The 24138-nt window shown below is 43.9% G+C and overlaps 1 protein-coding gene across 2 annotated transcripts in view; it reads left to right on the top strand.

Moving 5' to 3' along the window:
* Positions 1-24138, top strand: part of GGT5 (gamma-glutamyltransferase 5) — an 88766-nt gene that overhangs the window by 41994 nt on the left and 22634 nt on the right. Inside the window, exons 5-8 of one of the 2 annotated variants that reach the window (XM_033954076.1) lie at positions 1424-1581; positions 4563-4706; positions 9672-9808; positions 10310-10485. In XM_033954076.1, coding sequence (XP_033809967.1) covers positions 1424-1581; positions 4563-4706; positions 9672-9808; positions 10310-10485 — 615 coding nt within the window. Of the gene's footprint in view, positions 1-1423; positions 1582-4559; positions 4707-9671; positions 9809-10309; positions 10486-24138 lie in introns of both variants that reach the window. The other variant, XM_033954073.1, reaches the window with a different exon arrangement.

Below are 24138 nucleotides of genomic sequence, written 5' to 3'. Positions count from 1 at the left end.
AAACCCAAGCAGGATAGGAACAAGAGGGTAGGATACAGAAAGAATAAGGAAAAGAAAAGATAAGCCTAAGATAGTGACTACCTGGGGAGAGACAAGATGGCGCCGTAGTGAAAGGACGCTCTGAGTTCTTCTCTTGCTAAGAACTTTGTCCTACTAAGCTGAAAGCTCCCTGAGTGGAAATTACTATGCAGGGTGGCTGCTTCAGCCCGACATTCTGCACCTACCTTAACGAGGCAAGGATTTCTCATGAGCTTCTATACATCCTCGCCCTGGGGCGATCCTGCTGAGCCAGACGTGAAGGAAGCGAGATTTTGCTTAGTCCCGCGGAACCTGCACCTCCCTTGCAGCCGCGAGAGAAGGGAGCTTCAGCAGCAATGTCAGCAGTGGACTCTCCGCTGCCCCTGGAGCTATTGGGCTTGCCGGCTTCACCAGAACTCATGGCTGAGAGATATTCAAGCAACGGAGTCCCAGCGGAGAGAGGGGAATTAACAATATTACAGCCCCTTGTTAGACCCACTGAGGTTACTTTGGACACTACAAGGTATGTTCGAGAATCTTCCCTCTTGTTCAAACTCAATCATTGAGGTTAGAGAAATTTGAAGTCCCAGGGAGAAAAAGTTAATTCTCTAGAACAGTCAGTGTAGGAAATAAAATCTATTACTGGAATTATTCTGCAGGATAAACTTTTGATGCTTAGAAAAATAGAAAATCTTGAAAATTATACTAAGAAATTGAATTTAAGACTATTAAACTTTCCTAAGACACTGACTGACACCGAAAGAAACTTTTTATAAGTTTCTGAAAGAAGTTTTTTAATATCCCGAAAATGGACTCCCTCCTCTACATAAAATTTACTTTTTGCCAGTTTCTCCGAATACCGAGGGAGAAGTGTAGAGGAAGACCAGAGTCCAGAATCTGAAAAGTGAGACGATTATATTTGAATGGTATCCTGAAAGAGATCAGAAGCGTGTGCTCAAGTCTGAGAAGCGGAGTAATATGGTTGAATTTTGAGCAATTATAAAGAAGCCTAAGTGCAGTATTCTGGAGTGTGGGGCAGAAAGGGAGCTCTGGGAGTAAGTGGGATGAGGATAACACTCCCAGTAAGGGAGAGGGTGTTCTGCCATGAAAATCTGAAGACAGCTGCCTCCCAATATGGGACATAGGTCATGCTAAGGGCTCCTTTTACTAAGGTGCGTTAGGGCCTTAACGTGCGCTAAATTGCCCCGTGCGCTAGACCTTAACGCCAGCATTGAGCTGGCGTTATTCTAGAAGCGTACTGTGCGGTATAGCACGCGGTAATTTCGTGCGTGCGCTAAAAACACTAGCGCACCTGTGTAAAAGGTGCCCTAAACACTGAGAGCAGTTTACACAGTGCTGTTGTTGAAATCTGTCTAAGTAACAGCTTTGTATTTTGCTTTCACAGTCAGCTGTTCTGTAAAGATGGGGATCTCGTGAAGAAAGGTGATCACCTCCAGTTATCAAAGCTGGGAGAAACCCTAAAGGTTGTGGCAGAGAAGGGAGCTGGCAGTTTCTATGAAGGCGATTTAGCAGAGCTGATGGTGGAAGATTTAAGGACTCAGGGTAGGTATAAGGTCTTATGTCTCTCCTCTATAACCGCTCACCATTTCTGCAGATTCTTGTGTACAAGTGGCAACTTGTGGAGGGTAATTCTACAAAATATCTGTCAATTATGCATGTAAATCATTAGAATAATCCACTCAAACAGGCTCTTCAGAAAGCTTAGAAGTAGTCTGTTAAATACAATATAATCACAGTACTTCAATATAAATTTCTGTACTTCAATATAAATTTCTGTACTTCAATATAAAATACTGTACTTCAATATAAATTTCAAAACAAATCTTCAGAGATCTCAGTGATAACCATCCATGTCGGCTCAAAACTTCATTGCTGACTAGAATTAAAGTATCAAATCGTCACCGGTCTCTCTAAACTTAGCTTACTGTATATTTCACTATATCAATTTTCATTAATAAATACTCTCAGATTTCAGAAATAATTATATCACACTTATCCTTGAAGAGTAGAACTAGCATTTCATAAGATGTAGTGAATCATATTCAGATCAGGGATATAATAACCGACATGACTCATGTTTTGCAATAACTGCTGTATCCAAATAAGAAATCCTTCTTCAAAATGTCTGAAGGAAGAAACCTGAGTTATTGAGACCTTTTTATAGATGGACAGTTATAGGATCAGCTCCGTGGAGGAAGAGGCTGAATTTGCTTCATTTTTATTTATGTTTACAATTCTTATTTGGGGAAAGGGATTGGGACTTGTATAACCATCTTTTTGAAGTTTTACAACCACATTCAAAGCGGTTTACATACAGGTACTTCAAGCATTTCCCTATCTGTCCCAGTGGGCTCAAAATCTATCTAATATACCTGGGGCAGTGGAGGATTAACCCCTTCCTTTACTAACGCATAGCGCGGGTTTTAGCGCCGCCAGCGGCGGTAAGTAAAACCCGCGCTACGCTTTAGTAAAAGAGGGGGTAAGTGACTTGCCCAGGGTCACAAGGAGCAGCCCGGAGTTTGAACCCACACCCTCAGGGTGGTGAGGCTGTAGCGCTAACTGCTGCACCGTCCGTCCGTCTACAAATCTAGGCAGCAAGCAATAATAGCATGCACACTTATTCCACCACATACATAAAACAAGGCAAAAATAATATCATCTTAAAATAAAATAAATCACTGCCAAATGTCATGTATGCAGACACTGTTCTGCAACTTATGCATAACCTTTTGAAAGAAATACTTTAACATTCACAGGCAGATTCAGTAAAGGTTAACTCCCCTGTGTGCTTTCTACGCTCTCTTTCCTAATCAATTTAAGGTCTCCCCCCAGCCCTGAAGTGGTCCTGGCTAGAGCCTCCCAGTGTTAATAAATGAGTGGCAGTAATGAGGAAAGATCTCAGAAAAAGCTCTGCTGACAGCGCAGGTTTATGTCTACCAAAGGTCAGAATAAGCAGGGCCAGCATTAGGGAGGGGCTCACAGGGCAATTGCTTTGGGCTCCCATACAACAAGGCAAACCAAGTCACATCAGGGTTCATATGGAGGACGCTCAGGGAGTTAAGCTTTAAACTTTACTCACAGCTCACAAACAAATTCATGTGATTATGACAATGTAAAGGGTGCTCTCAGTGTGAACCATCAGCGATAGGAGTCCAGCTCCGACACTTCACTTCTGGGTCAAGGCGGTAAGCCCCCACCCCCACACCATCATCGAGCACCCTGAGTGTGTTGAAAATTAAAGCAACCTTCACCAATAATCCAATAAATCAATAAACCAGTGAGTAAATCAATATAACTCAAACAATAATACCTGAGCGACCCCCAAATGAACCCTGCCAGCCAGACCCCCCAGAACACGCAAAAAAGTCAAAATCAAAATCAACAACCATACAAAAAATGCAAAAGAAACTTATCTGAAAAACATCTCACAAACTGCCAAATGAAAACCGCGCCAGGAGAAAAGGTTCAACCACGCTGGTTTCGGGGAGGAGCCCTTCTTCAGGAACCTGTCCCCCGATGAAAACAAAAACGCAGAGGTCGGCTGGAGGGCGGGGTGCCCGGGCGGAGCGACACTCGCGCCTAAAACGGATCGAAAAGCGACGTCATGCACAAGCCAACCAATCACACAAACACACACCATCCAATCACACGCGGGGGCAAAAAAATGCCCACATTCATACACCTCAAAATCAAAGAAAGGGAGGAAGGAGAAGCCAAAACCCGTGCTGGAATCAAGCCATAGCCCAGACTGCAAGAACCCAAAACCTGAAACCGGGAAACCAGTTAGATAATGGTGTTCCATTCCACACTTTCGTTGAGGCCGTTAGGCGTGGTTGAACCTTTTCTCCTGGCGCGGTTTTCATTTGGCAGTTTGTGAGATGTTTTTCAGATAAGTTTCTTTTGCATTTTTTGTATGTTGATTTTGATTTTGACTTTGTTGCGTGTTCTGGGGGGTCTGGCTGGCAGGGTTCATTTGGGGGTCGCTCAGGTATTATTGTTTGAGTTATATTGATTTACTCACTGGTTTATTGATTTATTGGATTATTGGTGAAGGTTGCTTTAATTTTCAGCACACTCAGGGTGCTCGATGTGGGGGTGGGGGCTTACCGCCTTGACCCAGAAGTGAAGTGTCGGAGCTGGACTCCTACCGCTGATGGTTCACACTGAGAGCACCCTTTACATTGTCATAATCACATGAATTTGTTTGTGAGCTGTGAGTAAAGTTTAAAGCTTAACTCCCTGAGCGTCCTCCGTATGAACCCTGATGTGACTTGGTTTGCCTTGTTGTGTTATTGCTATAGTAGGATTTTTGGCAAAATTGGAGTGTAATTGTTGGGCTCCCATACTGCAGAGGGCCTCCAAGCCAGCCTCAAGCCTAAGAAGGTATAGGCTGATGGTCAGCTTTGGTGCCCCCTCCCCAGTTTCTATCCTGGGCCCCTGAATGTCTAACAACAGTTCTGAGAATAAGGTTTTGGTATGATGTGCTAACAGTGTGCTTCTTATCTCTTCATCTCCTGAAGAAGGTTTCCTGACATTGAACGACTTCAGAAATTACCGTGTAGAAAGGATGGAGGCCTTGAATGTGTCATTAAATGACTATACAGTGTACTCCCCTCCCCCACCTGCAGCAGGCGCTGTTCTCAGCTTCATCCTTAATGTACTGAAAGGTAAAGGAGAGAGGGGTGAGAGCAAAGCACAGTCTGTTTTAACTTTTATTTTTAACCTTTTTTGAAAACAACACTTCAGATAAATGTCAGACAATCAAAGTGTCCATCAACTAATATATACCATTCTTCCACTATTCTAACCCTAGTGTCTATAAAATCTCAAAATACCTTCTCTGATTTCTTATAATATTCTTATTAACTTGAATTTCAATACATTGGTCATGCTACCGAGCATGTTATCCAAATTTTCACTCTTCAAACTGCAAGTTTTGGTCTTTTCCACTGCAATTAAATCAAAAACCTTCCATTACTCTCACCTCTCACTACCCTGACGTCCTGTACTGGATTTTGTTACTTCCACCTCACACTTCATATTCTTACCCAAATGTCCTGTTCTAAGTTCTGTTACTGCTGCCTCTCTCCAGTCTCTGACCATGATGTCCTGTTTGGGGTTCTGTTTACACTCTTCTCCATTTGATATCCCATTCTAGGGTCTGTTACTCCCACTTCTTTCCATACTCTGACACTAATATTCCATTCTAAGTCTGTTACTCCAATCTCTCATTTCATATCCTGCCCCCTATGGCTTGTTCTAAGTTCTGTTTCTCCTGACGCTGTCAAAACTCTGACCCTGATGTCCTGTTCTAGGTTCTATCACTCAGATTTCTCACTCCATATTCTAACCCCAATGTTTCATTCTAGATTCTATCTCTCCAACCTCTCTTCAAATTCTAACTCCTGCTTCTCTCTGTGTTCCGACCTTGATGTCCCATTCAGAACATACTCCAACTCTGATGCCCCATTCTAGTTTATGTTACATAGAAACATGATGGCAGATAAAGGCCAAATGACCCATCCAGTTGGCCCATACACAACATCCACTATCTCCTCCTCTCCCTAAGAGATCCCACATGCCTGCCCCATACTATCTTGAATTCAGATACAGCCTTCCACCACCTCCTCTGGGAGACTATTCCATGCATCTTACACCCTTTATGTATAAAAGTATTTTCATACATTACTCTTGAGCCTATCACCTCATAACTTCATCCTATTCCCTTTCCTTCCGGAGTTTTCCTTCATTTAAAAAGACTCATCCCCTGTACATTAATGCCAAGGAGATATTTAAACATCTCTAACATATCCCCTCTCTTCCGTCTTTTCCCTAGAGCAGTGGTTCCCAAACCTGTCCTGGAGGATCCCCAGGCCAGTCGGGTTTTCAGGATAGTCCTAATGAATATGCATGAGAGAGATGTGCATATAATGGAGGTACCAAGCATGCAAATCTGCTCCATGCATATTCATTAGGGCTAACCTGAAAACCGGACTGGCCTGGGGGTCCTCCAGGACTGGTTTGGGAACCACTATCTAGAGTATACATATTAAGGTCTCTGAGTTTGTCCCATATTTTTCCATCAAGTAGGTTCCAGATTCTCTTTTTCTGCTTTTCTCCTGTCTCCTGCTATCCATTGGTTCCTCCTATCTTGGTCCAGCATTTCTCCCTCTCTCTTCCCTCACTCCCATTGTACAGTATCCTCACTCTCTTCTGTCCTGAATCCATCTCCCTCTTTTTCCTCTCCCCACCCCTACACAGCATTTCTTCCTCTCTTTCTCTTCTACCCCCATGTGCAACATTTCTCCCTCTCTCTCACTGTCCACATCTTTCTCTCTTTTCCTTCCTTGCTGCAAAGGGAGTGGGGAAAGAGAGAGGGATCCAGGGTGCGTTATTTAATTATTTAGCCCATCCTCCCAAAGGAGCCCAGAACGGGTTACAAAGTACATCCACAATATAATCAAGACAGGACAGAGATGACATAATTTACAATATAGACATGACAATAAAACATATACACTAAGTAGCATCTGGTGAGATTAGGTGGTGTAGGTGTGTTGACTCTGAATGGCATTTCTGGGTGCATGTCCTTAAGGCGCTGGGTTTGTAAAGAGGAAGGTTTTCACGACCTTCCTGAAGCTCCAAAGTCCATCTAGTGTTTTAACAGATGGGGGGATGGTATACCATAGTCTGGGTATGAAATGTGAATAGGAGCATTTGCGGGCTGTTTCAGTTTTGAGGGAGCGGCCAGGAGGTATGGTTAGTTGTTTTTCTCCTTAGGACCTCAGTGATTGCTTTGGGAAGTAGATTTGTAGTTTAGTTTTCATGTAGTGTGGAATCATTTCATGGAAGGTTTTGAAAGCGAGGACCAGGGCCTTGAAGACGCAGCACTTTTGAATGGGCAGCTAGTGCATGGAAGCTAATGTGGGGATAACTTGGTCATGGATGCCTAGGTTTTTCAGGAGGCAGATTGTAGCATTTTGCACCCTTTGGAGGCAGGAGAGAGTTTTGGTAGGCAGGCCCACTAGTAGTGTGTTGCAATAGTCTATGTGGGATAGTACGAAAGCGTTGTGGGATAGTATGAAAGCGTACAGTAGTTGGGCAAAATTCGGGGTCTGAGAAGTATGGACGTATGGTTTTTAGCTGGTAAAGGTAGTAGGAGGATGATACTAGTTTGGATACGGGATCTGTCATTGATAAGTTTTAGTTGAGAGTTACTTATAGGCTGCGGATGTTATCCTTGGGTGTAAGGGTGTTTGTGCCCCAGGAAAAGGACAGACATGAATATACGCAATGATCTATGTGGATCCAGAGAAATTCTGTCTTGGATTCATTTAACTGTAACTTGTTCCCGGTCATCGAGGTCTTTATTTAAGTTAAACAAGACTGGAGGTTATAGATTTGTGTTTCTCGGTGTCGGCCTAGGGGGAGGTAGAGTTGTAGGTCGTCTGCAAAAGAGTGGATTCTGATTCAGTGTTTTTCCGCTATGTCCAGTACTGGTTTGACATAGAGGTTGAAGAGGAGAGGTGATAGTAAGACTTCCTGAGGCACTCCATAGTGGAGTGGTTTGGGTTCAGATAAGGATTTTCCTAGTAGAACTCTCTGCGATCTGTCATTCAGGAATGAAGAAAACCATCGAAGTGCGTTGTCATGGATTCCAATGGACTTTAGCCTGGACAAGAGGAGAGAGTGGTCGATGGTGTCGAAGGTGGCACTGAGGTCTTCCACCTCCTCATCTGCTACATCCAACATTTCTCCCTTTCTCATCTTCCGGATCCTGTGCAGCATTTTTCACCACTGCCCATCAGCCCCATGCCCAATATTTCTCCTTCTTTCACCCCTCTCCATCACATGCCACATCTCTCCATCCATTTCTCCACCACCATGTCCAACATTCTGCATCAGAGGGAAGCCGTCTAAGTCAGCCCTGGCAGCATATAGAAGGAACTGCTGCCAGCGGCCTGTTGAAAGCTGGAGAGGAGAGCTCAGGAGGAGGAGACAGGCAGGTTGACAGGCTCCTGCAGGAGCCCAGATGGAACTTCTTCCATCTCCGCAGGATTCCCATAAGTCTGGAGGGGATTCCCGTGGGATCCCTGTGCACTTCATGGGATTTCCAACAGCCCCATTCCAGTGCAGCACTTTACTTCATACTCTGACCCTGATGTCTCATTTTAGATTCTGTTACTCTCACTTTTCACTCCATACTCTGATATCCAGTTCTAGGCTATATTACTTCCACTTCTTTTTATACTCCGATCCTGATTTCCCTTTCTAGGTTCCGTTATCCTCATCTCTTACTGTATAATCTGGATCTGATGTCCTATTCTAAGTCTGTTAGTCCCACCTCTCACTCTATATTCTGACCCCGATATCCCATTCTAAGTTCTGTTATTTTTACCCATTCTAGAATCTGTCAATCCTGCCTCTCTGCAAATTCCAACCCTAATGTCCCATTTGGGGTTCGGTTACTCACACTTCTCTCCATATGCTGACCCCAATGTCTAGTTTTAGGTTCTATTTCTCACACCTTTCTTTCCATACATCCCAATGTCCCATTTTAAGTTCTTTTACTCCCACCTTTCTCCAAACTCTGACCCTGATGTCCTGTTTGGAATTCTGTTATATCCTTCATTCCATACTGTGAATCTGATATCCCTTCCTAGGTTCTTTTACACATAGTCTGACTTTGATGACCCATTCTAGGTTCTGTTACTCTCATCTCTCTCTTCATAATCTGACGCCGATATTCTCTGACCCCAGTATCCCATTCTAGGTTCTATTAAACAGAAGCAGAGAAAATGATGGCAGATAAAGGCCATCCAATCTACCCATCCATACCAACTAGCATCTCTTCCTCTCCCTAAGAGATCCCACGTGCTTGTTCCATGCTTTATTGAATTCAGATACAGCCCTCGTCTCCACTGCTTCCACTGGGAGATTGTTCCACACATCCACCACTCTTTCCATAAAGAAGTATATCCATACTCTGACCCTGATATCTCAGTCTAGGTTCTGTTACTTCCACCTCTCACTCCATACTCTGACTCCATTGTCCTCTTTTGATATTCACACCTTTCACTGGCCTTGAGCTAATATCACAAATTTCTCTTGATGCTTCTTATCTGATGCTGTTTATTTTTACTGGTGTCTAGATTTCTAGCAATTTCAAATATAACCTGTACTGTAGTCATTGGCATTGAGCACATTTTGGAAGGAGCTCTTGAGCTGTGTGACTTTTGATATACAGCTTCTGGTATTGTAACACAATTACAAACTCATGTATGGTAACACCATTAATGAAGCTCACGTATTGTAACACCATTACAGAAGCTCATGTAAACCAAAGCTCATATAAACCGCTCTGTATATACTCCCTATCATTAGTTGCAGTATAGAAGCTTTCAATAAACAATTGTCACACTATCTTTGCCCATTGAGATATTTGGGACCCAAGGTTTTGCTGAACATCAAAACCTGCTTTGCATTGTTTCTTTTAAGGTGAATAATTGCATAGTTAATGGTGGAAGATGAGGCAGGAGAGTGCCATTCTGTAGCTCAGGTCTTCAGTCTCAGCAGAGAGCTCCTTCCCCAGGTTCATTTCATTAAACATCAGTGTTTATCATATTATTAAGGATATAACTTCAGCTCAGACTCCCTGAAGAGGGACAGCGACAAGATTGAGACCTTCCATCGCATTGCAGAGGCTTTCAAGTTTGCCAATGGACAAAAGTCTAAAATTGGGCATCTGCTGGGGAACAGCTGGAGAGTGGTGAGTGGTGTGCAACATTGTAATAGCCATTTGCCAAATATTTCCAGCGGGACCAAAGGTTTCTTTCCTTTTGTGAATTTTTTTTTTTTACTATTATTTAAATCCCCTTTGTTCTGTTACCTGGCTGCAGAGGTTTCTAGAGTGGAAAGCACGACTGAGTCTTTAGCACATGTTGCAAAACTTTTCTAACTCCTGACATCAAGTAATCCTGCACACAGGGGAGCGTACCTGATCATCATAACTCATCTGACTTTCAGAAAGACATCAAATAATCTATGCAAGCACTCCTCTTGCTCCGATGGTTTGGGTGATGAAGCCTGAAGGGAGTGTTAAAGGATATAGCCATTTTTCATCTTAACTCCTTCTGCCGTAATCTCTCACTGTCATCCCGTGCTTCCTGATATGATAAAGCAGTGGTTCCTGTTTCTATTTTGAATGTCACTAACTATTGTCAGCTGTCTATTCATCCCTCATCTCTGTGATTTCTTTTTTCTTTTGAAGATGCTGACTGACAGTTTTGCGGACTTAGTCAGGAGGCGGATTGATGGGTCTGGAAACCACTCTCTGAGCTACTACAATCTTTCTCGGCTGGCGGGGGCAGGTTTTGGCACCAGCCACATCTCGGTCGTGGCTCAGGATGGTAGCATGGTATCTGCCACCAGCACAATCAACTTCGTGTAAGCAGTAAGGAGTTGTGAAAAAAAAAATGCAAAAACGATTGCACTTCATTTATTACACAGACAATAAGGGGTCCTTTTACTAAGCTGCAGTTAAAAGTGGTTTTAGGGTGCCCTTAAGTGGGGGGGTTTTCCACAGCTGGAAAATGGCCAATTTTCCAAATTAATGGCCATGCGCTAATGTTGTATTTAGCACACTATAGGAACAATGGCAATGTGGCAATTGATCAGTTATATTCCAAAATAGATTCGCTGTCATGCCACTTATATCTCTGAATGCAAGAACTGTGTAATGATATGAAAACACTGGGGATGACTCAGAACGCTACTCTGAAATTTATCAGCGTAGCAGCGCTCCTCACTGAATTCCCCCTGTGTATGTGATTAAGTTTTTTTTCTTTTTTTCTTTATGTTTGTCTTTTAATTTAACCCTCCTGCGAGCTAGTTTAAATTGTCTTTCTTCATTTATGTTAACAAGTTTCATGTCCTCCTTATCAAGCCTTCTTCTAAACCTTCTAAACTTGCTCATATAGGCATTCCATTCTTTAACAATCATGAATGAGTAATGCACTTAACTTAATGATAAAGCTGCATGGCCGCACTGTTCACCAACGCGTTTCGCCTTCTTTGTCAGGACGGGGTTAGTGCTGCACTGTTGGTTTGCACCATACTCATTCATGATTGTTAAAGAATGGAATGCCTATATGAGCAAATTTAGAAGGTTTAGAAGAAGGCTAGATAAGGACATGAAACTTGTTAACATAAATGAAGAAAGAAAATTTAAACTAGCTCTCAGGAAAAGCCGAGGGTTAAATTAAAAGACAAACATAAAGAAAAAATGAAAAAAACGTAATCACATACACGGGGAATTCAGTGAAGAGTGCTGCTACACTGATAAATTTCAGAGGAGCGTTCTGAGTCATCCCCAGTGTTTTCATATCATTACACAGTTTTTGTATTTAGCACACAGCATTACTAAAAATTAGCACATGAGCTATTAGTGCCACCTATTTTGTTTGCTGTAAGGGCCTGATTCTATAAGTGACGCCTAGATTGAGGATGTCTAGCCAAGGTCTGCCCGGAACTCAAAATCGATGAATTGGCTTTTTTAAAAATAAATTCTTTATTCATTTTTCAAACTTACAATAAGTGCATCAACAAGTACAATCATTGAAACCTAGATAAAACAATTAATATTCAGCAACAAATCAAATTATAAAGTTTATCTCCCTCCCTCCCACCCCTTTCATATTATGTATTAAACATTTATATCATTTAATAAATACTTTCATATCTTTCTTACCATTAATAAAAGCACATAGATTATCCCCCTCCCCCTATCTTGAACTTATACTATTAAGGGAAAATTGAAATCTATTCATTGCTGTAATTTGTTAATGACCCCCACATATCTTGAAATTTTTTAAAATTCCCTTTCTGTATAGCTATTGCTTTTTCCATTTTATATATATGACACAACGAATTCCACCAAAAACTGTAGTTAAGTCCCTTCCAATTTTTCCAATTACTCGTTATTTGTTGTACGGCAATTCCTGTCATAATTAGTAGAAGTTTATTGTTATTAGATGATATTTGGCTCTTAGCTCTCATTGAAATGCCAAATAATACAGTATCATACAATAATGCAACCGGGTTTTCCAATAAACAATTTATTTGGCCCCATATTGATTTCCAAAAGGCCAAGATAAATGGACAATAGAATAATAAATAATAATTGGCTTAACTGGTGTGGTAATTGACTTTACCATTTAAATCTCAATAATCCCCCCTTTTATGAAGCCTCGTTAGGCTTTTTTAACGCCGGCCGTCACAGTATTAGCTCCAACGCTCATAGGAATTCTATGAGCATTGGAGCTAATACCGCAGCGACCAGTGTTAAAAAGCCTAACATGGCTTCATAAAAGGAAGGGGGGTACATTAAAAAAAAAAAGATTACTTAAGAATTCCATATGGACCTTGGAGCGACACCTATAGACCCCCCACATTGAGGCGCCTAACAACATGTACCTGAAAAGTAGGTGTGGTTAGGGGCAAAGAATAGGCATAAGAACATAAGCAGTGCCTCTGCTGGGTCAGACCAGAGGTCCATCGTGCCCAGCAGTCCACTCACATGGCGGCCCATCAGGTCCAGGACCTGTATAGTAGCCATCTATCTATACCCTTCTATCACCTTTTCCTTCAGAAAATTATCTAATCCCTTCTTGAACCCCAATACCGTACCCTGTCCTATCACACCCTCTGGAAGCACATTCCAGGTGTCCACCACCCTTTGGGTGAAGAAGAACTTCCTAGCATTGGTTCTGAATCTGTCCCCTCTTAACTTTTCCGAATGCCCTCTCGTTCTTGTAGTTTTTGAACGTTTGAAGAATCTGTCCCTCTCCACTTTCTCTATGCCCTTCATGATCTTGTAAATCTCTATCATGTCCCCTCTAAGTCTCCGCTTTTCCAGGGAAAAGAGCCCCAGTTTCTCTAATCTTTCTGCATATGAAAGGTTTTCCATACCTCTTATCAATCATGTTGCTCTTTTCTGGACCCTCTCGAGTATCGCCATATCCTTCAAGGTATGACTTAGGCGCCAGTCGGTGCCTGTATTAAGTGCCAGGAAAACTCACGCATAATATACCGACGCATAATACTAGACACCTACTAGCGCCTAAGTCAAGTTAGGCACTGGTAGGTGCAATTTCAGTAAATGGCACCTAGTGGCAGTGGTTTTGCGAGGGCAAGTGAGGCCTGGGGGGGTGTCTCCCTTCCCCACCCTATTTTCTGCTCCCCGCTCCTTTCCGACCCCCCTGCTGCGTGCAAGCCCCCTTCCCTTTCCCCATACCTATTTAATTTCCTGGCGCGGTTAGCATCACGAACTTGCTGCCTGCGTCGTGTTGATTCTCCCTCTGATGTCGCTTCCTAGGTGCGGGACCCATAAGAGACGTCGGAGAGAGCCAACAGCAAGTTCGTGATGTTGATCATGCCGGGAAAATTAAAGAGGTGCAATGGGAGGGGCGCATGCACTTGGCGGGTGGGGGGGTCAGGTAGGGGGAAATTCTGTAAATGGTGTCTAGAAAGATAAGCACCTATAATATAGGCACCTATTATAGAACCGTGCTTCACTAAAACTTAGACGCCTTTAATGTGGTCGCTAAACTGGTTCCAGCCGGTTTAGCATGCATGTATTTTAGTGGAGGATTATCATAGTAACATAGTAGATGATGGCAGATAAAGACCCGAATGGTCCATCCAGTCTGCCCAAACTGATTCCATTTGAAATAAATTTTTTTTTTTTCTTCTTCTTAGTTAATTTCTGGGCAAGAATCCAAAGCTCTGCCCGGTACTGTGCTTACTGTGGCTTACCGTGTTTTTTTCTGAGCTTCCTAGCAGTCTCCAATCCTGCCTTGCAAATGGGCTCTTCAGTATTTAAATGAGCATGCCAGTGGATTTTTTACTATTATCGAGTGATTCTCCAAGCGCGGAGTTGGCTTTTGGCAAGCAAAAAACAGCGACTGGTCTGGCACCCCCGGGGATGCCGGTACCATGCCAGCACTGTGAAAAGCACATTTCTAGTGTGTGTTTTGACTGTGGCTAACGAAACAAAATAAAATTACATGATTCACATGAATTATAGTCTTTTTTTTTTGAGCGGGTGGACAAAAGCATGCATCTGATGAGGACCAGCCAGCACGGCTTCAGCAAGAGAAGATCTTGCTTGATGAACTTACTGCACTTCTTCGAGGGAGTAAACAGGCAGATAGTGTGTAAACTCATGGAGACACTAATTAAACATGAAATAGATATGATTCTGAGCAAAGAGAATCTACGGGATCCCCACCAACACGGATTTACCAAGGGTAGGTCCTGCCAATCCAATCTAATTAGTTTCTTTGATTGGGTCACCAGAAAACTGGATTTGGGAGAGTCCTTAGACATCGTGTACTTGGACTTCAGTAAAGCTTTTGATAGTGTTCCACACCATAGGTTATTAAGCAAGATGGAATCACTGGGATTAGGAGAAACACTAACTGCATGGGTCAATGACTGGCTAAGTGGTAGACTTCAGAGGGTGGTGGTAAATGGCACCCTCTCCAAAACATCGGTAGTAGCCAGTGGAGTGCCGCAGGGCTCGGTGTTGGGCCCGATCCTTTTCAACATGTTTGTAGGAGACCTGGCTCAGGGGCTTCAAGGTAAAATAACATTATTTGCAGATGACGCCAAACTGTGTAACATAGTAGGTAATAGCACTTTGCCCGACGGTATGGCACAAGACTTACTCTTGTTGGAACGCTGGTCCGCGACTTGGCAACTTAACTTTAACGCTAAGAAATGTAAGGTCATGCACCTTGGCAGCAGAAATCCGTGCAGAAATTACACCCTAAATGGTGAGACCTTAGCAAGGACCACAGCAGAGCGTGATTTAGGAGTAATTATTAGTGAAGACCTGAAAGCTGCCAATCAAGTGGAGAAGGCTTCATCCAAGGCTAGACAAATGTTGGGCTGTATCCGTAGAAGTTTCATCAGCCGGAAGCCCGAGGTCATTATGCCATTGTACAGAACCATGGTAAGACCTCATCTGGAATACTGTGTGCAGTTCTGGAGGCCACACTACCGTAAAGATGTACTGAGAGTCGAGTCGGTTCAGCGTATGGCCACCAGGATGGTCTCAGGGCTCAAGGATCTCTCATACGATGAGAGGCTGAATAAATTGCGGCTGTACTTTCTCAAGGAACGCAGGGAGAGGGGAGACATGATTGAGACATTTAAGTATATCACCGGTCGTATCGAGGAGGAAGATGATATTTTCTTTCTTAAAGGACCCTTGGCCACAAGGGGGCATCCGCTAAAAATCAGGGGCGGGAAATTTCATGGCGACTTCAGGAAGTATTTCTTCACCGAAAGAGTGGTTGATCATTGGAATAGACTTCCTGTGCAGGTTGTCAAGGCCAGCAGCGTGCCAGATTTTAAGAATAAATGGGATGCGCATGTGGGATCTCTAAGAGGGTAATAGTGGGGGGGAGAGTCATCGGAATAGGCAGACTCGATGACATATAGGATATTTGGGAGAATAAATTTAGGGAAGGGGATCTTTAGTGTGGGCAGACTAGATGGGCTATGGCCCTTTTCTACCGTCATTTTTCTATGTTTCTATGTTTCTATAGACAAGGGCAACCCGGTCGACATTGTATATCTGGATTTTCAGAAAGCGTTTGACAAGGTCTCGCATGAACAACTACTTTGAAAAATTGTGAGCCATGGAATCGAGGGTGAAATACTCACATGCATTAAAAACTGGTTGGTGGGTAGGAAACAGAGAGTGGGAGTAAAAGGATAATACTTGGAATGGAAAAGCATCACCAGTGGAGTGCTGCAGGGTTCAGTGCTCGGACCTGTGCTCTTCAACATATTTATAAATGACCTGGAAATTGGTACAATGAGCGAGGTGATTAAATTTACAGACAATACGAAGTTATTCAGAGTAGTGAAGACGCAGGATTGTGAAGACCTACAACGGGACATAAACATGCTCGAGAAATGGGCCGCAACATGGCAAATGATGTTAACGTGGATAAGTGTAAGGTGATGCATGTCGGTAGCAAAAATCTTATACACGAATACAGGATGTCCGGTGCAGTACTTGGAGAGACCCCCAGGAAAGAGACAAGTCGATGAAGCCATCCATGCAATGTGCAGAGGTGGCGAAAAGGGCAAACAGAATGCTAGGAATGATTAAGAAGGGTATCACGAACAGATCGGAGAAGGTTATCATGCCATTGTACCAGGCCATGGTACGCCCCCACCTGGAATACTGCGTCCAGCATTGGTCGCCATACTTGAAGAAGGACACACAGTACTACTCAAAAAGGGTTCAGGGTTAAATGGCGAAGAGCAACTAAAATGGTTAAAGGGCTGAAGGAGTGAGAGATTAGAGAAACTGGGCCTTTTCTCCCTTGAAAAGAGGAGACTGAGAGGGGACATGATCAAAACATTCAAGATAATGAAGGGAATAGACTTAGTAGATAAAGACAGGTTGTTCACCCTCTCCAAGATAGAGAGAACGAGAGGGCATTCTCTAAAGTTAAAAGGGGATAGATTCCGTACAAGTGTAAGGAAGTTCTTCTTCACCCAGAGAGTGGTAGAAAATTAGAATGCTCTTCCGGAGGGGAAAACACCCTCCAGGGATTCAAGACAAAGTTAGACAAGTTCCTGCTAAACCGGAACGTACACCGGTAAGGCTAGACTCAAATAGGGCACTGGTCTTTGATCAAAGGGCTGCCACGGGAGCAGACTGCTAGGCACGATGGACTGCTGGTCTGACCCAGCAGCAGCAATTGTTATGTTCTTATGTATTATAGCCATTTCTTATGTGTTTCTGGCTGTGGTTCATGCTAAAATTTGACATTAAAAAATGAATTATAGTAGTTTTGATCTGTTTTTGCGACACGAGCACCCAATGGCTACAACCGCATGTGTCGCGCGCCTATGATGTGAACATATATTATGCTAAAATAAGGCATGCATGCGATATGTGTGCTTATGGTGTTGCTTTTCCTACCACATGCGCACATTTATGCCTCTTTCGTGGTGTATTCTGCGCATGTGCTGATCACTATCACCAGCGACTTGATTCATGGAAACTTAGTGAACCTTCGCTACTCTCTGTCAGTCTTATTTGTATGTGCGTTTTTTTGTTTTTTTTTTAGAATGACTGATCTTTTTGAAATCGCTACAGTAACAGCTGCGACAACGACCCATCAGTTTTTACCGCAAAGTTTGGCGAATCTAGCCCTAAGTCCTTTATACGATCCCGTCTAGCAGCACCTAAGTCCCTCCCCATCCTTAAACATGCCTACTTTGTAGTTAGATGCCACTAAGCACCATGCAATAGGCATCTATCTTTTGTAGAATCGTGCTTAAGAAGCTCATAATTGAAGCCCATTTACTATTAAGTTAGGCGTCTATTTATAGAATTTCCGCCTTAATGTGCAGCAATGTGACTGCGCTAACTGAGTTGCGTTGTCACATCCACGCTCTGCCACTCAGACTCGCTTCTCATAGAGCAGGGGTGTCAAAGTCCCTCCTTGAGGGCCGCAATCCAGTTGGGTTTTCAGGATTTTCACAGTGAATATGCATGAGATCTATTTGCATGCACTGCTTTCATTGTATGCTAATAGATCTTATGCTTATTCATTGGGGAAATCCTGAAAACCTGACAGGATTGTGGCCCTCAAGGAGGGACTTTGACACCCATGTCTTAGAGGAAAATAAAGAAACATTTGTTTTAGCAAAGGATGTCTCAGCACGTCCCTGGGTAAGCCCTTTTATGTTCCAGTAATCACATGCTAGTACAGGGGTGGGCAACTCCGGTCCTTGAGGGCCGGAATCCAGTCAGGTTTTCAGGATTTCCCCAATGAATATGCATTGAAAGCAGTGAATACAAATAGATCTCATGCATATTCATTGGGGAAAATCCTGAAAACCCGACTGCATTCTGGCCCTTGAGGACCGGAGTTGCCCACCCCTGTGCTAGTGCATGCCACAGCTTAGTAAAAGGAATCCTAAAGGAGGTGGATGATGAAATGTTATTTATGTTTATCAAAAAGAAGAAAATTTGTTGTTTTCAATTTCTTGGAACTTTTTAAACTAAGGAGACACTTTTCACCGAGTCCTGTTTCACATAAAAGTCAGCAAATATTTAAAAAGCCCATCCATACCAACTTAGCTGGAGGTTGAATTTTCTGATCAGATCTATGATGCCTGTTTAAGATATTTACTCCCCCCCCACACACCTTTTACAAAAGCGCACTAGCATTTGTAGCACCAGTAACAGCGCCGATGCTCATAGAATTCCTATGAGCATTGAAGCCGTTACCTCACCAAAAGGAGTCCTTAGTGAATCTGTTGTTATCCCAGGACAAGCAGGCAGCATATTCTCAACAGTGGGCGACGTCACCGACGGAGCCCCACAGCGGACAGCCTCGAAAGAAGACTTGCTTGAAGATCTTTGTAAGAGCTTCCGAGTACTTCACTGCGCATGCGCGAGTGCCTTCCTGCCCGAGTTAGGGCACGTGTCTCCTGTGAGGTACCTCAGTTCAAAGTTTTCCGCAGAGCCGAGAAGTCCTCTTCACCTCAGCTCTGCAGCCTTCGTTGCCTTCTCTCACTGCCGCTTTCTTATTTTTGTTAGTCGCTGTGCTCGCGTTTCTTCTTGTCTCTTTTTTGTAAACCCCCCCCCCCAAAAAAACCCTTTTATTTTTTCATTTTCTTCCAGCCAGCGGCCTTTTGGCCTAGGACTGGCCGCTTACCTCGTTCGTTAAGTCGGCCTTTATTTTTTCTATGTCCCAGCCTCTTACCGGGTTCAAAAAGCGTAACCAGTGAGGCAAGGCCATTTCGATCACCAATCCTCATAGTCGGTGTATTTCTTGTCTCGGTCCTGAACATTGCCCCGACGCCTGTTCGCGCTGTGCTACTCTTCAACCTCGAGCCCTTCGCAGACGACGTGCCAAGCTTCTTCAACTATTTGGCACTATGGAACCATCTGCTGAGAGGGTCTCGACCTCAGCTTCGGGGACGGCCTCGACTTCCAAGACCTCGACCTCGATGCCCACATTTGCCTCCACCAAGGCCTCGACCTCGATACCTCTGGTCTCGAAGGCCTCACCGGCAGTTCCTCAGAAGTTTTCCTCGGTGGGTAAGTCTCCTGTCTCTCCTTCAAGTACCATTCCTAAGAAGCCTCCAGAGTCTCAGGCATCCCAGGCCGTGTCCACGGTCCTGCCAGTCTCTTCGAGACCTCCAGCTAAGCGTGCCTCCAAGCATCGAGAATACTCATTCTCAAGGTCACCCTCCTTGGAGCGCACTGCTGCACGTTTGAGACCTGATCCTTTTGTCTCGGTGCCTATGTTCGAGGACATGTTGAAAGCCATTCTGACCACCCAGATTTCCTCGGTCATGGATCAGCTCCTCCCGGCCTCGACCCTGCTTCCTACGAGCTAGCCTGAGCGGCAATCTGAGACTCCTGTGGAAGCACCTCGAGGCAAGCCTCGGAAGTCTCGCCGTTTCTCATCCAGTGACTCTTCACCTATTCCTCGGACACAGTCTCCTCAACCTCGATCGAGGCATTCGAGGCATCTCACTTCCAAGCTCAGTCAGGAGACTTTTCTACAGCAGAAACCCTCTCTTCATCCGGATACTGAGTCTTCTATGCCTCGTTTATCAAAGGCTACCGAGACTTCTACTAAATCTAAACATAAGTCTCGCAAGGCTATTACACCAGCTGCTTCTCCTCACAGTCCATCGAGGTTGAAAACTTCTCCATCGAGACCGACTCCGAGGGAGCCTTCACCCACTCTGTTCCTCGAACTTCACCATCGAGGTATTTGAAGCGCAAGCACTCTCTAACTCCTGTTGCGGGTAGTGGAGCTTCTTCAATCACTGTGCGCCTGGATTCTGAGCTGCCTCCTCAGTATTCCAGAGAGGCTACTCCTTCCTATTCGGTGGTTCCTAAGTCTCGCCCTCCTTCTCCTGAAAGTGCCTCAACCTCGAAGTCTGCCTTTTTTGCCAGATTTGTCTTTGACATGGGGAAAGCTCTTCAGCTGGATCTCCACTCTGATTCCAAGTACACTCCTGAATACTTGTCCGACATGGAGCTGCCTCATCCACCTAAGGAGACCTTAAGGCTTCCTATGACTCTAGTATTAAAGCAAACTTTCTTCAGGAATATGGAAACTCCTTATTCCATTACCACCATTCCATCCAAGCTGGAATCCAGGTATCGCACAGTACCTTGCAAAGGATTTGAAAAATCTCAATTGTCCCACCAGTCCTTGGTTGTGGAATCTTCTTTAAAGAAAGCTCAATCATCTAAGCTTTACGCTGCGGTCCCTCCAGGCAGAGAGGGCCGTACCATGGACAAGTTTGGCCGTAGGCTATATCAGAATTCCATGATGGCTAACAGAATTCTAAATTACAACTACACTTTCACTGCTTATTTTAACTATTTCCTCAAATTGATGCCTGAGTTCTACCTGGCTCTTGAGGAGCAGTGTCTTCCAGAATTCAAACAGATTATCAAAACTCTGTCTGAACTTCGACTCTTCATGCTGCAAGCCACATACGATGCCTTGAACTTTCTTTCAGGGTCTCTGCTTTTGCAGTAGCCATGCGTCGCCTAGCTTGGCTTCGCATTGTTGATATGGATCCCAATTTGCAAGACCGTCTAGCCAACTTGCCTTGCCAGGGAAATGAACATTTTGATGATTCTATTGAAGCTGCTACTAAGTGTCTCTCTGAACATGAGCGCTCTTTTGCTTCCTTGATTCGGCCGAAGCCTAAGACTCCTCCTGCTCGGCCATACAAACAACCACCACGTCGTTATCCTCAAAAAATGACGCCAGCTTTCTCCAGGCCTCCACCTAGAAGGCATCCACAGCAGCAACGACAGCAGAAAGCTCAGACTCCTGCTGCGGCTAAACCAGCTCAGTCTTTTTGACATTCCCAGTCTGAGCATACCAACCTCCCTTCATCAGACTTCTCTTCTGCCAATAGGAGGTCGTCTTCACCATTTTTATCACCAGTGGGAGATGATCACCTCAGATCTCTGGGTTCTCACCATCCTTCGGGAGGGATACTCACTTCACTTTCTTCAGGTGCCTCCAGATCACCCTCCAAGAGAGTGTCCTTCAAATTTGTCGCAACTTCCCTTTCTTCTTCAGGAAGCTCAGGCTCTTCTTCGCCTTCGAGCTGTCGAGGAAGTTCCATTAAACCAACGGGACATGGGCTTTTATTCCCGTTATTTTCTAGTCCCGAAGAAGACGGGGGATTTGTGACCCATTTTGGACCTCAGAGCCCTCAACAAATTTCTAGTCAAAGAGAAGTTTTGGATGCTTTCTTTACCAACCTTATATTCCCTGATGGATCATGGAGATTGGCTATGCTCTCTGGATCTCAAAGAGGCTTACACTCATATCCCGATTCATCCAGCCTCTCGCAAATATCTTCGATTCCGGGTGGGGAATCTTCATCTACAATACAGAGTTCTTCCTTTCGGACTTGCCTCATCCCCCAGATCATCATGAAGTGTCTGGTGGTGGTGGTGGTGGCTGCAGCCCTCCGTGCCCAGGGTCTTCAAGTTTTTCCATACCTGGATGACTGGCTCATCAAGGCCCCCTCTCAACAAGGGGTTATTGCAGCGACCCGACAGCCTATTATGTTCCTCCAATGTCTGGGGTTCGAAAGTCAACTTTCCAAAATCCCAGTTGACCCCATCTCAGTCTCTTCAGTTCATTGGGACCACTCTGGACACTATCCAACTCAGAGCGTTTCTACCTCCACCACGTTGGGATACCCTCATTCGCTTTTACCATCAAGTGTCTCATCTCACATCAATTTCAGCAAAACAAATGATGGTTCTGCTCGGTCACATGGCTTTCTACAGTTCACGTGACACATTTTGCCAGACTTTACCTTCGCATACCTCAGTGGGCCCTGGCATCTCACTGGCAACAAGCTACCGATCCACTTTCTCAACAAATTACAGTAACTCCTTTGTTGAAACAGTCTCTCCACTGGTGGATGCTCTCTTCCAATCTTTCCAGAGGTTTGCTGTTCCACACTCTCCCTCATCAGAAGGTTCTCACAACAGACTCGTCAACCTACGCATGGGGAGCCCATCTAGACAGTGAGTATGGGCATTGGACGCCAGCGCACTCATAAAGCTGCAGTTGCCAATTAAGCTGCTAGCTTTCACTCAAGGTGTGCAAAATAACAAAAATATGGAAAAATGAACGCATAACGCAAGTTTCACCAAAATATAATTTTATTGTTTGTATTTTTTCATTATGGATCTCAAAAGCTAGTTGCGTTAGCAGGAGGTCGTTAACGAACTCAACTCGATACTTCTGATAACGAACTCAACTCGATACTTTGAAGCTCCCCATTATATACCTTTAGTTCAGTGTGACATCATTGGCTGTAGGCCAATCCAAACTAACAGGGGTGGTCTTCAAAGTTAGACAAAGAAAATTCCTCTACATGTTTAAAAGTTTCAGAAATCATATTTGTTTTGTTTACATTCATTTCTGAATATACATTATTATTACATATCCAATATTCTTTTTTGTCCTTTTCAAAAAGATATATTAAAAGAACCTGCATTTAAGTGCTGAGATATTCTCAGCCTTCCCTGTCAGCCTTAGAGAAAAAGGAGAAGGAGAGGCTGTTTCCCCCTCTCCCTGAGCTGATAGCTTCAAATTTCACTGATCCTCACACAGAAGCTTTCCTATGTTGGAGACTGCTGCAGTGTCTCTGATTCTAACTTAACCATTTCCAGATGCTGTGTTCAGGATTTTTCATTAGTGTTCTTTTTATAAACCATTTCATTTTAAATACAAATTCTTTTACAAATCCATTCATACCACACATTCAGTGGCCCCATATCCATACATTAAGACCATGTATTTCATTCATATTTAATGCATGTTATATCTCAGGTTGGGATACGTAATCTAATATGCTCTTCCTAACCAGCCTAAGGCACATCTGGTATCAATTAGAACCACGATGCTAGAAGCGGGAAAACTAAACAAAAGGGACACAGGCTGAATACAAAATGGAGTAAAAACCAAGCAGAAGATACAGAAAGACAGAGAACAAAATGGAGTCCATGTATATCCTGTTTTCCTCCATGATCTAGCTTAATAGCAAAGTACATAGAAAGAATATTATTATGCTTTTCCTTAATATTAATCTGTAGTGAGTTTTTCTGGTCTTGGCTACATCCATATTCAGATTTTTATTCACCAATTTTTCGTACGCTTCTATTGGGTGTGGCCTTAACTAACACATATGCTTGTATCTAACTAGAGTTACCCAGAATCATATGAAAAACTGGCTCTTTTGTAGAAAAACTCTACAAAATACTGCACTATCATGTCCTGACATCCATTCCCGTCCCATAGACATCACCCCCTACTGGCCACGAGCCACTACTCCTCAACGGTCTCCGTACTCAAGGTCATTGGTCTCCTGCGGACCGTCTTTGTCACATCAATCTGATGGAACTCAGAGCAATTTTTAATGCTTTCAAAGGTTTCAACACCTTCTTCACAATCAGGTAGTCCTTGTCCAGACGGACAACCAAGTCGCCATGTACTATGTCAACAAACAAGGAGGTACGGGATCTCATTCCCTTTGTCAAGAAGCTCTGAAGCTGTGGGATTGGGCAATCCATCACAACATCTTTCTCAGAGCTGTCTACATTTAAGGTCAGCACAACTGTCTAATGGACAAATTGAGTCGTCTTCTGCAACCACACGAATGGACACTCAATTCCTCGTCTCTACGTCAGGTGTTTGCTCGCTGGGGGACTCCTCAAATAGATCTCTTTGCCTCTCTGCTCAACAACAAGCTGCTTCAGTTCTGCTCTCGAATATACTCTCCCCAGCGTCTCGAGGCAGATGCTTTCCTCCTGGATTGGACGGGTCAGTTTCTCTATGCCTTCCCTCCATTCCCTCTGATTCTCAAGACTCTTGTCAAACTCAAGACAGAACATGCCACCATGATTCTGATAGCTCCTCTGTGGCCCAGACAATCGTGGTACTCCCTTCTACTTCAACTCAGCACCAGAGAGCCTCTGCTTCTACCAGTTTTTCC

This window comes from Geotrypetes seraphini, chromosome 8, assembly GCF_902459505.1.
Source record: "Geotrypetes seraphini chromosome 8, aGeoSer1.1, whole genome shotgun sequence".
Taxonomy (NCBI): domain Eukaryota; kingdom Metazoa; phylum Chordata; class Amphibia; order Gymnophiona; family Dermophiidae; genus Geotrypetes; species Geotrypetes seraphini.
The sequence above is the reverse complement of the archived record's forward strand: the minus strand, read 5'-3'. Positions and strand labels throughout refer to the sequence as shown.